The sequence below is a fragment of the Dermacentor albipictus genome, chromosome 8, assembly GCF_038994185.2.
Source record: "Dermacentor albipictus isolate Rhodes 1998 colony chromosome 8, USDA_Dalb.pri_finalv2, whole genome shotgun sequence".
In the NCBI taxonomy this organism is placed as follows: domain Eukaryota; kingdom Metazoa; phylum Arthropoda; class Arachnida; order Ixodida; family Ixodidae; genus Dermacentor; species Dermacentor albipictus.
In genome coordinates this window covers 103,040,684-103,056,266 of record NC_091828.1, presented here as the reverse complement: position 1 = coordinate 103,056,266, position 15,583 = coordinate 103,040,684, and the positions used below count along the sequence as shown (strand labels likewise).

General features: G+C 46.8%; 1 protein-coding gene across 1 annotated transcript in view; it reads right to left on the bottom strand.

The window, feature by feature from the left end:
• LOC135913706 (pre-mRNA splicing regulator USH1G-like) overlaps nucleotides 1-12,299 on the bottom strand; it is a 125,041-nt gene extending 112,742 nt beyond the window's left edge. The window contains exon 1 of the mRNA XM_070523875.1: nucleotides 11,594-12,299. Coding sequence (XP_070379976.1) covers nucleotides 11,594-11,760 — 167 coding nt within the window. The 5' untranslated portion in view covers nucleotides 11,761-12,299. The remainder of the gene's footprint in view (nucleotides 1-11,593) is intronic.
• Between the last annotated feature and the right edge of the window lie 3,284 nt (nucleotides 12,300-15,583).

Below are 15,583 nucleotides of genomic sequence, written 5' to 3'. Positions count from 1 at the left end.
TCAGCAGTCTTAAATACAACCAATGCCAGCTCTAAATAAACACCACAATTCCTTCACCGCAGTATTATGTAGACTAATGCCACGGTAACCTCAAATTTTAAATTCTGCTGTTTTAATTACGCGCCGTAACCACGATCCGATTACGAGGCACACGCCGTGGTGGGGGCCGGGAGAGACTCCGGAGGTGTAATTTTGACCACCCGCGCTTGACTCTCTAACATTCCCCAAATACACAACACCCGAAGCGTTCTTTTTTTTTTTTTTTTGCAGTACGCCTCCATTGTAATTGAGCCGCCGCAGTCGGGGTTCGAAACCGCTATCTCGAGCACAGCGACGCGACGTCATACGAGCACCGATCGACCGCGGCACGGCTCGGATCGGCACACACAACCTCTCAACAAATCACCACCACGAGTCCGCTAATGATAAGCCCGAATGCCACACTAACGCCACCGATGGCCGCACTGCGTGACAAATCTGTGTCATCGAACGACATCGACTGCATGCCACAGAATGCCGAATGTGCCATCGTCGAGTGTGACAAACGACGAACTCCCTCCCCCCCCCCCCCCCCCCCACCACCACCACCACCCCCCCCCCCCCACCCCCCCCCACCACCACCACCACCACACACCACCACCACCACTAGATGCAGCCCGAGGCTGTTACACAAGTGGGTTAGTAGCCGCGCGAACAGAACACGCAGGTATAACCGCGACGGATGCAATCTACATAACCCAGCGCCGCCAAGGCATATACACGCGGCTGCATTGCAACGGGTCGGGACACCCAGGTAGAGGTCGATTTCCGGCATGAAAGGCAATCGAGGGGAAAGTTGGTCAGGAACCGACGCACGGGCGGGGGTGAAAGCACGCGCAAGAAAGAAAAAAAAATGCCAGTCCGCGATCCCGAAGCCTGCATATGTCTGTCGCCAGCTGCGGTTAGACAAAGGAAGCAGCCCCGTGGAAAGGACAAAGAGAAAAAAACACGCGAACGAACACATACAGCGACCGCACGCAATTTGCTAGGCACACCGCAAGAGCGTGTTTGCCGGGGTATACATAGGCGTGTATCGAAAGGTCGTTCCCGAGATACACCGCAAGGGCCCGGAACGCAAGAGTCGTTCGAGCCCCGCTGAGCGCACGAAAAGCGCTGACTCACGACGCGACACGCGTCGAAACGCACTGAAAGTGGCTAGCAACGCGCCCTCGAATACCTCCGGCAAAACCGCTCCCGCGTGTCTCTGTAGTCAAGCCGCAAGGAAACCGCGACCGGAAGCCAGCGACCCAAGCCACGCAAACGCGGTGACGCAAAACAAAAAAACAGAAGAAGAAGAAAAGGACGCCAGAGGAATGCGGACAGACGACAACCAGAAACTAAAGTGTCTTGAGAGGATGTACGTGAACGGTCTCGGTGAATTAGCGCGACGGGTTCTCAGGCTATTACTATATTAGATTACTCGCAATGCCGAGGTCCCAACGCCATGCTCTCTCCTCAATTCTCTCTAGTTCAGCCATTCCATGTTGGAGCACTGCTATTTCACGTTGGAGCACAAAAAAAAAAAGGAAGAAAGAAGGATGGCTCGTGCACTGCGATTTGGGACTGATTTCATTGCGGAAGCAGGTAACGTTAACTGTGCTCCGATAATAAGGGCTCATATTCACGAAGTTCGTATACGCTATATAAGTATTCCTAAGAACAGGTGTCTACAAATCCACATATTACCACAGAAGCATTCCTAAAACATCTACTTACAAGTCCTCATATTTGAGCAGAAGTATTCCTAAGAACAGGTGCCTACAAGTCCTCATATTTGCACAGAGGTAGTCCTAAGAACAGATGCCTGCAAGTCCTTATACTTGCACAGAAGTATTCCTAGGAACAGGTGCCTGCAAGTTCTCATATTTGCACATATTACTGCAAGCCAAGGCGGTCTACCGATGACAAACAATTATCACACGAACGAAATGCCTAGAGAGCAAATTCGGCTCCGGAATATTATTAACCGCCGTGCGCGCATACATCCCACCATGGTTATTACGCTGCGTCGTCTGTTCGACTTTCGTGAATCGTCTGCGTGAGAATGTAAGAACAGACGGCGCACAGCCGTTCTTCCTCAACTATGGTTGGCTTGCACTGACGTCATCCTACAGGCGCCACTTTGGTGAACCATCACGTTGAGAAGCCGGGTTCGTGATGTTCCGTGCAAGTTATCATATGGGACAGAATGCAGCCGCCGGAATAGGTATATAGTTCACCTCCGTATGCCACCGACACGGGTTCGTCATCGCTTATATACACGTAATTAGCCCGCGCATATGCATCAAACGGTTAGCGCGTGCCGTGCAGCGGATTGAAAGGGTTGACGCCAACGTGCTGTGCGTGCATCCGTACGCACTACCGGCACTGCTTCGCCGAGCGGCGTCGTGCAAAAAAAAAAAAACGATAACTATTAGCACACAATGCGCGGCACTCTCTATACGAGGCCTGCACCAATGGTTGCAGCCGGCAGAAACCGCAATAGACGTCACATAGTGGCGAGGATCAACACACCCGCGAGAGGTGTATACCGATTAACTTCATCCTTAACGCAGTGATCAAGGTATATTTTCGACTTTTTTCTACTCTTAATTTTTTCCTAAATATGATGGTCCAAACTCTCGAGCCTAGGACGGGGGGGGGGGGATATTATGTAAGAGTCCATCTAGAAGACTGTCCATTTCGTCCACTGCTGATTGGCTAGGGCCGCTTGTCTCCTCTCTCGTACAGCTGCATCCAGTCTGCAGCGGCCGAAATGGACAGTCCACTAGGTGGACTCTTAGAGAATACCCCTCCCCCCCACCCCAGGGCTGCACAACTCAAGAGTAGCGAGATCCGGAACCAGCATCTCCGGTATACCCACACGGGCTTCCCTTCAGTGATCAACGTTGCATTTTTTTTTTACTTCAGGACTTCAGGAAGAACAGTTGGTGTCAACGTACTCGTTGCTGCCCTCGGCACGTCTTTTAATGTCCCGTTTGTCACTGAAGGTGAGGCGGCTCTTGTCTAGAGGCATAAAACAGAACGTCTGGTTACAGGCGTTTACGCAGGATCGTGCTGATCCACGCAGCATAAAACCAACTTCCTTATTTTAACTTTTTTTTGTATTATGCGTGCACATGCATCGTTGCGAATTCTATAACAACTGACCTCTGCCAAGTCCTTATAGCACACATTAGTGGTCGAGTGATAAACTCAATAGGCCATCTATTTCCGAAGTCAAAGCAACACACTGTACACGTCCTGAATTTCTCTGGCAAAATCCCTGTGACGTCTACAAGACGTTGCGGTTGGACTTGATATACATCAAGACCTAATTCAACTACCCGAATACACATTTGTATTACAGGGCCGGTGTTTCCGACGAGATAAGCCAGATTTAAGGCCAATTGATAGCTATGTTTCAGTGCTTGATCTTATTGAGATTTCTTTTTATGAACATAAAGCCAAATGAGGGGCTACTTCCTGTGCAAGCCTTCTCGCTCCCACCGAAATCAGTTCACGCGTCTACAGCGTCGCGCTTTTATACGTAAGATGACAACCTGCGCACACGATGGTGGCCTGCCCTTTTATATTTTTTTTTTCTGACGAGCCATTTAGCAAACGTATCAAGCGTTTTAAATGATTCTGATTGAAAACATAAATGTGATCCTGCCGAGAAAATTGAGTTAAGACAAGGGATCAGCTAGCGCAAGATCTTCATTTCACTATGCTAAAACAGCAGGTCACCGGACATACCTTCGTATCAATAACGAGATAACGTGAAAAAAGAAATGTCTCTTCGCTTCAGCTAAAACGCTTGCAGGTATGCCTGCGGGTAAGCTGTTGTTTCTATGGTACGCCCCAGTATAAGAAATAACAAAAAAAAAATATGCGATGCCAGCTAAGCGCAAACAAAAGTCCCATCAACAGTGGTCGCGTAGACGTCTATTACAGACGGCATATAGACGTCAATAGTAAAAATAGGCGATGCGGTAGCGGTCGTCACTTTACAACGTATATATATCTAGGTCACGACGCGTCCGACATCGCGTACACAAACAGAAAACAAAGAGCGAAAGGAAAAGACGAATATCAAAAGTTCGTAGTTCGGAGGGAAAATCGCGCATACGCCATTGCACGCCGCTCACAATGGGACGTGCACTAGATCAGCGAGTTTCCTCAATCAGCAGACACTTGATTATCGAAAATTGAGGACATATTGGGACAGTATTTCCTTTCCGTGGAAATGTCCATGCTGTGCACTTCAACGAGCGCTGAAGGAAAAGCATATAGTATGACCACAGATCAGGCCAGGATGTCTTCATGCGGAACGGCGCGTTATTTGCTTTTATTTGTTTTCCTCTCCCTCTCGCTCTGTATGTACGAAGCAAACTAAAAAAGAAAAAAAGGTAACGTTACTTTCACACACAGCTTACGCGTAGCACGTGTAGAGCACAGGTGGCGAGCATGACTCAGCGGGATACGTCATCCGCGATGGGAACCGCAGGAGGACCATCGAAAGCAACTGTACACGACAACAGATTGAGACACGCCCCCGCAACCGTTGCCATGGCGACGGACGGACAAAACCAGCACGCGGTTAAACGTAGGCTGAATACAAGGAAAGCGGACAGTGTTATTAGGAGGAAGCTTTAGCTCGGGCCCAACTTCGACGCGGCCTATTCAAATACACGTAAACCGCAAAAAAAAAAGAAAACGCTTTTCTGAAAGAACCTCCGGACCGATTTCAATTAAATTTGTAGCATTTGAGACAGAAAAGCAAATTCTGGTGACTGTTGGAAGCGTATTTTCGATTTAGGGCCTGAATTCTGTTGAAAGCATTTTCAAAATTTCGAAAGTTCGGGAAAGATAGGAGCCCGAAGTTTACAAATTAATAGCTCTCCATCAAGAACAGATATCGCGATTCTGTAAACGGCGTCCACTAGATCATTCAAATCGTACGAATTAAGTACGTCAATTTATATATTACGCGATTCTTTACTTTGTGTGAAAGGGTTCTGCAAAAGCTGTATTTACATATTACTAAATTTTTTTTAGATGCATGTGTAACATATCAATTTCGTCCGATTCACGTGTACTATTAAATACAATTCACAGAACCGTGATATCATTTTTCATTGCTGAGTTACAGTTACAGTATTACGAATTGCAAAGAAAAAGAAATGAAAGAAATAAGAAAACGTATCCAGACTTAATCCGATGAAAGGAAACAGGTCACGGGCGCTGCATCTATATATGGTACAATACCCAGGGCACAATGCCATATCTAAAGAAAACTTTTATTGCGATTAATTTTGGCTTAGCCGAAAAAAAAGCCTGGCCCTCAGAGCACCGCACCGTAAGTTATCATCACTGCGCACGGCATAATTAAGTGCCATCACATTTCGCTTCCTTATCGTGTGTTATCGTGCGCAGTCGATTTGAGGTATTCGAAAACTGTACATATAACAAAGATGTTCGGAATTTCGAATGGTGACTAATCGTTTCGAGGGCCGTATCGAATACGACAATACTCGAGTCGTTATTCGAACGTTTCGAATAGTGGCACGCCCCCAGTACAATATCGTTATTGGTTTGCACCCTCCTCACTCAAATGCTCCTTTGGGGGAGCCCTGAGATGTACCCTAAATAAATGTTTTGTTTTGTTTTGTTTTTTTGACGAAGGAAACGCTACAAAATATACAGACACACACGCGCGTACAAAATGAATCCCACGCACAACTTCCGTTTCTCCGTTGCACAAAACGCGGTCGCCCCGGGGCTCCATAATGGCGAACCAAAACGCGTCGGCAAAAGTCGGTGGTGTAAACGATTAACCTCAGAACACGACCATGCGCGTGCTCGGGGTGGGGGGTCACATTTCTGCGCAACCTTTCCTCCCCCCTCCCCCCTCCCCACGACCCGACGCCAGTCGTTCTCACGAGCGTTCCAGACGAAACCGAAGTCGTCGTCGTCTGCTAGAGAACGTCTGCTTGCTGCCGTCATCATCGTCTGCTCGAGTCGCCTGCTGCTGCTGCTGCCGTCATCAGCGCCGCTACGCGGCCGAGCGTGTGTGCTAAACCGGTTTAATGCGGTTGGTCAAGGGGTGAGGACGCGTTGATGCTCGTGTATGCAACGCGTGCTTGCGCTTGCACGCCGCTGTTTTACACGAGCGTAAACAAATAAATAAAGAAACCTGGAAGCCCGTTTTGATACGCGTGGCGTCGGTTTTTGCGTGACCACGCGAGAGCGACGTGACGACAGTATTTGTCTGGCCCGCGTGCGGCAGCGTCCAGGTCGTGTTGACATCGACGACATGTGTGCAGTTGGTACGCGCTTGCGAGAGAGGTACGAAGAACGAAAGGACAAACAAAAAAGAAATGACGACGAAAAAAATAAACAAATAAACGACGCGCGACCGCTCTTTTTTCAATGCTGCAAGCGAGTGTGCCAACTGTTCACTTTTAACCGCGTAACGCATGATGATGATGATGATGATGTCCTTGAGTTTGGCGCTTACCCACTCACGGGGATTGGCCAAGAGTCGGGCAGACTTTGTTTATGTGTTCGGAAAATGGAGGTAAAATCTATAATAACGCATTATTGTTCCAGTTTACGGTTGTCCCTATTACTTCTTTTTTAGCGGTTTCCAAGGTGCTTTTGTTTTCTGTAAGCTGGTTGAGTTAAATACTGCATTTTATTAAAATACTCCGTAAAGTCATTGAATGCAATAACTCGGAATTTAAAAAAAGAAGGGGAGGGAATAATTCGATGGTGTTGATATTCCTGCATCTGAAAGCAAAATTAGCCTACTGAGTGTACAAATCGATAACCCATATTTGGGAACACAAGTTACCTAGAAAAATCAGCCGAAATTGTCTCCGAACGTCTTATATAATCGTATATCAGCGTATTTTCGTTTAAAATGTCTGCCGTTTAAGATGTCGTTTAAAAGCCTAATTAACCATTTTAAAAAATAAATTTGTATTGGCTGGTTCTACTTGTTCGTGCAAATTGTGCCGGCCAAAGGTCACAAACCACTTGCGTAAGTAGCATTCACGCAGCGACTACAGAATGGCGTTTTTATCCTAATTACTGCTATTCATTTATTTGCTAATTACTATATATATCGCATCGTCGCGAGAACGCTCGAATGTGACCTGTCGAATGTATACTTAAATTAGCAGGCCGTAAAACACGCAAGAAGGAGAGAGAGAAACATTTTTTTACGACAGGTGGCGACGCCACCTTAAGGTTCCCGCATCAGTTCGACGTGACGTCATGAATTTTAAACGGCGTGTGCTGGGGTTTAGTTAAACTTTCAAATCGTTGAAGTTATGCTACAGTGCAATCTAACAGAACGAAAGAGTGAACTTTGCAAGCTTCGAGAGCATTTACTGATATAAAACGGCCCCGAATACGAGAAAACGAAAACTTCGAAATCCGTGACGTCACACAGCGGTTCCGGTGCTGGAGTTTTCAGGCGCGAAATAAAAAAAAATCAGAAAAGAGCGCGTTTTCGGCCTTAATTCAGGATTTTCTGCTATGGTATTCAGCGTCTTAGCGCCAAATTTACGAAAGCTGCGTTTTCAAAGAATACGTTATCACTATAAACCGCTTCATGGCATATTCTGCGCTCTGGCCGGGCTACACGAAAGTGTTGAAAAGCAGCTTTACAAATGTATTACGAGAACGATCGGAAATGATGATCGATCTGCTTTACTTATCAACAGTTGAGCCTGCTCATGCTAGCGGTAACGTTTATATGGTCTTTTATATGAACTTTGCAGTTCTGCCAATGCGATACGAAGCGAGCAACCGAATATGTAATTAATGCTTCTCTTTAGCGTCCAAATCGCGGTTGAAAAGATGATATCGTAATGTCACCCTACTGCGCGTTGTCGGGAAAGTGGTTCTTGTTTCTTTATTTGATAATACCGTAACATCACGCGGGCATCGCGATCAATACACGAGAGAAATAACTGAGGCGTGTCATATCGCAAGCGAATAAGTATCGCCCTGTCAAAGGAAGAAAAGTCGTTTCTTGTTTCTAGATGTATCACACCTTTGAAGCGGAGGTCGGTTGTTTGTTCTTGTTTATGCTTTGCGAGTTTGTCGATCGCCATCGAGCCAGGTATCACCCGAAATACTCTCTACTCTCCTTCCTTTAATAAGAAATTTAGTTCATTATGACCAGCGCTGCTATAGCGTGCTAGGACAGTGTCACGACAGTGTCACGACAGTGTCAACACAGGGCCAGGAAATACCTCAGGTAAAAGAATACAAATGCCTTGGTATAGGTATAAACGAAGGCAATAGCTATATGGAAACACATGAAAAAGAAACAATAATAGCAAAGGGGAAGAGAAACGTGGCCATGATGAAACACAGAGCGCTATGGGGATACAATAGGTACGGGGTGGTCCGGGGTAGTACGTGGAAAAGTGCAATGGTTGCAGGACTTACATTTAAAAGTGCGGTTGTTTGCTTTGCTTGAAATCAGGGGTGCAACCGGGACTCGATGGCAATCAACGGTAAATGGGACGCCTCGCATTGGGCGCTCACGGGAGGACTACAAACGAAGCTGAGCAGGGTGATATGGACTGGACAAGTTTTGAAGTGAAGGAAGCTCAGAGTAAAATTGATTAAGAAGAACGACTGAGGAATATGGAAGAAGGTAAACGGGCTGGGAGAGTGTTCAGGTTATTGTGGAGAGAAAACATTGACTCACAGTGCAGGAAAATAACTAGGAAGCTTTCCAGCAAGTATGCGACCGGTATGGTCAGCAACATGGCGACAAAGCATGTCGAACGCTAATCGTAGAAGCTGAGACAATCTCGTGGGTGGCGGAAATGGAAAAGAAATGTGCTATGAATAACTACCTAAGAGGTAAAAACGAAATCAGGAAATGAACAATTTATCTTAACTCAAACGGAAGGTCTTTACTTTTCGAAGCGACAACAGGATGCCTTAGAATACGCACTTATGAAGCGACATACAACAAGGAAAAAGAAGCATGTGCTTGCTTCGATTAGAATGTGAAGATATCTCAGCTGTCCGCTTAGGCTCCTTTGGCCTCCTCGAAGCCCTCAGATTCAGAGATAGCAGGAAGAAATTAAATATAGCCGCAATAGAGATCAGTAAAATGTGATTGGAGGTTTGGTGACAGAAAAGTAGAAAGATCACAAACAACGGAGGAGTACGAAAACAAAAGTTCTCCCGCTAGGTGTTCAGAAAGTTTGATGCAGAGAATTCTTTGTGCGTTTCTTTTTCGAAAATGTGTGTCAGCGCGACTTTCAAGGGACCTCCACACAGAAAATATAATTTGAGCGGTATCGGTAGATTACCCACTCGTTTCATAATTCGCAAGTGCGCTTCTCTGCATTGCACATTTGCACCAACTAACGGCGGTACTATAGTCGTCGTTCAAATGATTAGGAAGTGCCCGCTGCACATGCTGGGGCTTGTCTCTTGCGCATGCGTGGTTACACCATGAGAGCCACGCCTGCATTTTCCGTCTCATAAAAAGAAAGCTGTGCTTACACAAGGTATTTGTAAGAATGACTACGTAGCCATTATACCCAATATCGCAAGTCTGTTGTAGCGAAATGTCATACAGCGGCAAATGTCATACTTAGGCAACATCGTTGCGCAGTGGAATGTAGTTCCGGGACTAAACCGTCAGATTAATGAGAGGATTGGATAGTTTTCTTCTTGCTTGGTAACGGCGATGCGTGACATGTTAGGACCTCATATTACATTTTATTCTAGGGAGTGTATTCTCCAGGCAGCCGAGAGAACTTCTGAAACGAAGTTCCCCCAGCACTCACCTCCTATCAGCTCTCGGAAGGTTAGCTTAGTTCCTGCAGTGGACGCAAATAGGCTGATGACGATGATGAGGCTAGGTTAGTTAGGTTAGGTCAGGGTACATATGCAGGCTCTCGGGCTTACTCGCAGGCGGTCTCTCCCGGCAGTCTGTCACGTGACTTCTAAGCGCCAATAGGAGGTTAGTGCCGGGAGAATAGACGCTGCCTTTATTCTAGAGGAGCCAAAGATTTGGCTAGTTTCCAGAAGTTCTAGTGAGGCACAACGGACAAAATAGTAAAGGATCCTTTGAAGTCCGTGACGTCACACTCACGTGTCGACGCTGCGGTTTTCGGCGCGAAATCGTGAAACTGTAACTCTGACCTTCATTTCTCTGTCCCAAATAATCGTCCTGATAGATCAACATTAACGAAAATATAGTTTTTAAGTTAGTTTAGCGCTTTAAACTGGTTTGTACGTACGTGCTTAACGCGACTTCAATGTTAGCATTTAGTACCGCAGACTCGGCGGGCTCGTTACACACAAGTCGAACACTGTCAAGAAAAAAAAGAATTACGGGGTGTTACGTGCCAAAACCCCTTTCTGATTATGAGGCACGCCGTAGTGGAGGACTCCAGAAATTTCGACTACCTGGGGTTCTTTAACGTGCACCTAAATCTAAGTACACGGGTGTTTTCGCCCCCATCGACATGCGGCCGCCGTGGCCGGGATTCGATCCCGCGACCTCGTGCTCAGCAGCCTAACACCATAGCCACTGAGCAACCGCGGCGGGTCACTGTCAAGACGATGCGTTTGACTCGCTGTGGCCGCTTCTTAGCCGACTTGTTCGTATGGCTTCGGTACAGCGCGCTTTCGGATAGTTCTTAAACGAAGCGTCACGACATAACCTCGGGACACGAACGCCCTATTTCTCAAGCCATCCCTGCTTTTCTGGATTCGTACTTTCACGCCGCACCGGCGACTCGTCTGAGCGGAGTCTACAACTTTTTCCAGACCATTTTTTTTTAATCTTGCTTCTAGGTCTTGCTCATAGCTTTTTTTTTTAACGCTCAAATAATGACTGGTGCAAATTATGCACGGTGTCACTCATCGTAACATTTGAGTACGTATCCGTTTCATTTTTTTTTTCAATGCTGCATTACATGAATGGGCCGCAACGTTTATAAACGTGCTTTTGTGTTATTTCTTTTTTTTTTCGCGAGCGAAGGGGGGATGGAGTAAGCGTTTAATGAGCTGTACGTGCATTGTGTAGACAAAAAGAATGACCGGCCTAAACGTCTGTTCAAAAACGATCCAGACGACGCATCGTGCGTTCAATATTTCCTTGTTTTCTGCTGCGAGTGACTCCACAATGTGCGTCCAACGAGCTCGGGTGTGATGCATTCTCAATTTCTATTATATTCAACTGTCTTCTTTCGTGAAGCGCATTTCTTTATAACCAATAACCACGATACGGCGATAACAACGAACACGCGGTCACGCGTTGCAGACGAAACTCTCAGGCGATAAAACGCCAGAAAGATATTCGTCTGCTTGAAGCAGACGATCACTGCGCCGCAGACGAAACGCAAAAACAAAATTATTTTCAAGTTCGTCTGCTCGACACAGACGATTCGGTGCGTTCGCACGGCCGCTCTGACGCACCAACGGCGTGGAAACACAATACAGACGCATCGGGAATGCAAGCAAGCGCGCACGTAAATAAGAAGAAAAGCAAAAGCAAATAAATAAAACTTTTTTTACTGACCCTCGTCCTACGAGCAAGCGAAGAGCGTCGAGGTGGCCGTAGTACGCCGACCAAATGGTGGGCGTCATGCCGTCTTCGTCGGGCGTGTTGCAGTCCTTGCGAGTGGCTTCCCGGAGAAGATCCAGGTATCCGTCGCGAGCGGCGCGGTGAAACTTGTCGCGATCCATGACTCCGCGCCGCGAAAACCACCGGTTACTTCACCACAAACCTCGGACGAAGAAGAAGAAGACCCTCCGCACATGGGCCGCCGAGCGAGCACGACACAAGATTTCAAACATGGGCTCCAGACGACAACAGCAGCAGACGAAGCAATCCGGCGCGGGCGAACCCAACAGCACGCCGCACTTGGCAAAACAAAACGCCGGACGTTGAGCGGCGGGGCGACGCCACCGACGGACGAACGACACACAATGCGTGCGAACAACGTTTTCGCTCACTTTGGGAAATGCAATACAAATAAAGAAAGAAAGAAAACACGGCGAGCGGTGGCTGCGGTGGTGCGGGGGGCCGCGAACTCTCCCGCTGGTGGGATGGGCCGGTCGGAGCAAGCCAACGCTGTTGAGGGACTCCGCGCTGCCGTGCGAGCCAGTCTCTACGCCGCGACGAACTCAACAATCGCCGTTCTTTCCAACTCGCACAGGTGGTTGTTGATCCCTCCCGAGAGAAGAGGCGGGAGGAAGTTAGTTCGATCAACGCTCTCATCCTCTGCCTCAATCTCCTCCGCATAAAACTATGACGTCACGACGCGTCGACCAATCGGGAGATCGGAAAGTTCGCGCATCGCGCGCGCTGTCGTCTGCACTTGTTTCGCTTTTGCTGCTCTTCTAATTTTGTTCCACCGCGGCGAAAACCAACCCGTCAAAAAACAAGGAAAAAAAGAAGTGTGTTGTCACTCGCGTTTCTGTGCGCTATCGAGTGTTTGTGCAAACCCAACGTACAGTCACTAAACTGGAAGGCAGGCAGTTATTTACATTCCTCTTCGACGGTCACAAATCCCCAACTCTGCGAGATAGGATGTAACCGAAACGTCGTGTCTTGTGGCGCCATCTGTGCGGTGCAGTTGAAAACGCGCTATGCAGTTAATGGCCTCGGAGACTGACACAGCGCGCCAATTTTAAATCGGGCATTACGTATTTGTTCTGCAATCGCTTCGTTCAGTCGTTTACGAATACTAAAGAAGCAACGGGTCATCATTACTAAAAAAAGGCGAGGCAGAGATGAGAGGTTTAAAGGCCAGATCAACTTGCCCGCCATTCCGTGAAGAGGTTTTTTTTTTGGTCAAGAGCTTGACAAAATGAGCACAGTGCGGAAGACTCGGACAATTAAAAAAAAACATATACACACGGCGCTGACTTCTCACAATGTTTATTGGTGATGCAAGGACCATAGATGTATAGAGGCATGTGCAGAAAGAAAGGGAGGAAAAAAGAAGCGTCTTATCATACAACAGGATGGAGATATAAGTTTTTGCCACATGTTGACAAGACATATGTACACAACCTTTAAATCCGATTTAGCTGAGAAATCTTGTGCGAACGCAATGATTCGTCACTTAAATCAGATCTGAAGGCTGCACATGTGCCCTGTGAATATTCATCACGGGGCACACTTTACCAACAAACATGGATAAACGTTGGAAGTCAGCGCTGTAGGGGTCTATCAGTAGCCCAGTATAGGTATCAGGTATAAAATACCTGATCCTCTACCCTTTTCAAGATAACGATCTGATCGACCGTCACGCGAGATGATGATACAACTTAAATGGACGCTAACGATTAAATATGAATTCGAGTACAGCGCTCAGACGGGTGCAGTTGGGCTGTGAAAGGTGGTTGGGGGTGGGGAGGGGGGTGAAATGGCAAATAATTATCGTCAATGAAACCATGGCACTGTGCAGACCACAGGAAACAAAAAAAAAGAAAGGAATTAATTAAATTTTGTACGAGGGTATCCCTCGCATAACTTTGGGTTGCTTTTTAGAACGGGAAGTTAACACGGAATATACATTAGAGACATGTCCCCCGATATGTACATACAATTCTTAGAACGGGAAGTTAAAACGGAATATACATTAGAGACATGTCCCCCGAGATGTACATACAATTCTTAGAACAGGAAGTTAAAACGGAATATACATTAGAGACGTCCCTAGAGATGTACATACAATATTGTTTCGCAGATACACCCGCGTAATCGCTTGCTGCAACTGCCGCAGAAATACCAAGTTTCCACCGGGACCGACTGCGCTGGCGTATAGTGCGAGATTAAGCATAAATCTGTGCTTTAACTTGTCGCGCGAAAGCTGCCTAAACAAACCACACGTTCTACCGAGACTGTATTTTCTTTGACGCCTAATTGAACTATTTATGGTTCGCCTTCATCTTCCTCCTTCCGAGGTGCTTATTTCAATTAATTTCATTTTAAAATGCAGGCACTCTATACTTGCATATACCTACGCGGCTATGTTTGCAATTTGCATCGCACGTGGCTATGCATACACTGCGCATACACGTATCGCTACAGGTATTTCTACATACTCAAAACATTCCAGTGTTCTAGCTGCACATTTCTTTTTATAGCGTTAAGGTGCCCCTCACCAGGCCCCATAGCAAATTTTGTTTAAACGCAGGAAGCTGTAAGTTACGTGTCCTCTATCGAGCGTTCTGCCGCGAAAATTTTTCAAATCGGCTCATTAATAGTCGAGATAGAAATATTTCAGTGCCGCGAACCCATGATTTCAGCAGTCAGGCTGCACTGCCAAGCAAGACGCTCTCTCCACTCGCCCCGTCTAGCCTACGCAAGCGAAACTCCTTCCTAGCGTTCTCCCATACAGGACCTCGAGGATCGCGTGACGCATACGTCACAGGCCCCGCCTTCATTTTTCTTTCCCCTCGCTTTCTTTTTTCGGCGCTACGCACTTCCGCCGACGGCGTCGCACGCGAGCTGTTGTCCCATTCGCGCAGCGAACGATTTTGCGCGCTGTGCACAAGTAAACATGACTAGCGGTATAATTCAGCGCTACACGAATACTGAGGCAGAACAAGCGGATCGCAGAGCATAATCACGCGCTGGAGCACAGTAGAAAATGGCATAGTTTCGGTACCAATGCACGTGACCGCACGACCCTGGGAACAAGCAGACGAAGCAGAAGTACATCCCTCTTGCTTCGATGCGAAGCAAAACAAAAAACGCGCAGACATTCCGTTTGTTTTATTATTTCAATAAACTTCAATTCGTCAATTCATGCAACAGAACGCACAGATAACAGATGTCTTGAATAATTCTAGAAGTCACGTGTCACCACGAGCGACGTCACACTGCGGACACGACTACGTAGAGCAGGGGCACGACTACGTCACCGTCCGGCTTGGAGCGCGGCTGCCGCGAGAAGGAAAAATGGCGTGTGGCTTGAAATTTCAGATCTTTCCGCAGCGCGCAGTGACATAATACTTTGCAGACACGATCATTGTCGCGCAATGTAAGCTCTGCGCTTGTCAGCTCAAAATGGCCAGACCTGGTGAGGGGCCCTTTAATACATAAATTTACGAGACAAAAACTATTTGCTTTGTTCAATTTTTGAGAAGAGATTTTTTTAATAAAGAAAGTTGCACACTCCCGTTTTCCTGCCTGCTAATACAAAAAAAAAACTCTTAAATATGCACTTTCGATGTGATACCGTGCTGAATTGGAGGTTGTGTGGTGCACTCGTTTCATTTTGCAATGTCGAGATCTAACAACAATAATTAGTCATTACATACATACACATGTACGTATACCCACACAAACACATGTACACAAAGTGCTTTAGTCTTTCTAGATTTTTAGTGATTTCTAAAAATATCTTGCAAAGGGATTGATGGCCTGAATTAATCAGCTCACAACAGCAGCGAATGAGTTTTAGCTTCAATTGCAACCTCATCGAATTTGGTGCAGCGGATGCGGGGAAAAATGGCAGGTGGATAGCGGTTTGATATTAATCTCTCATTACAA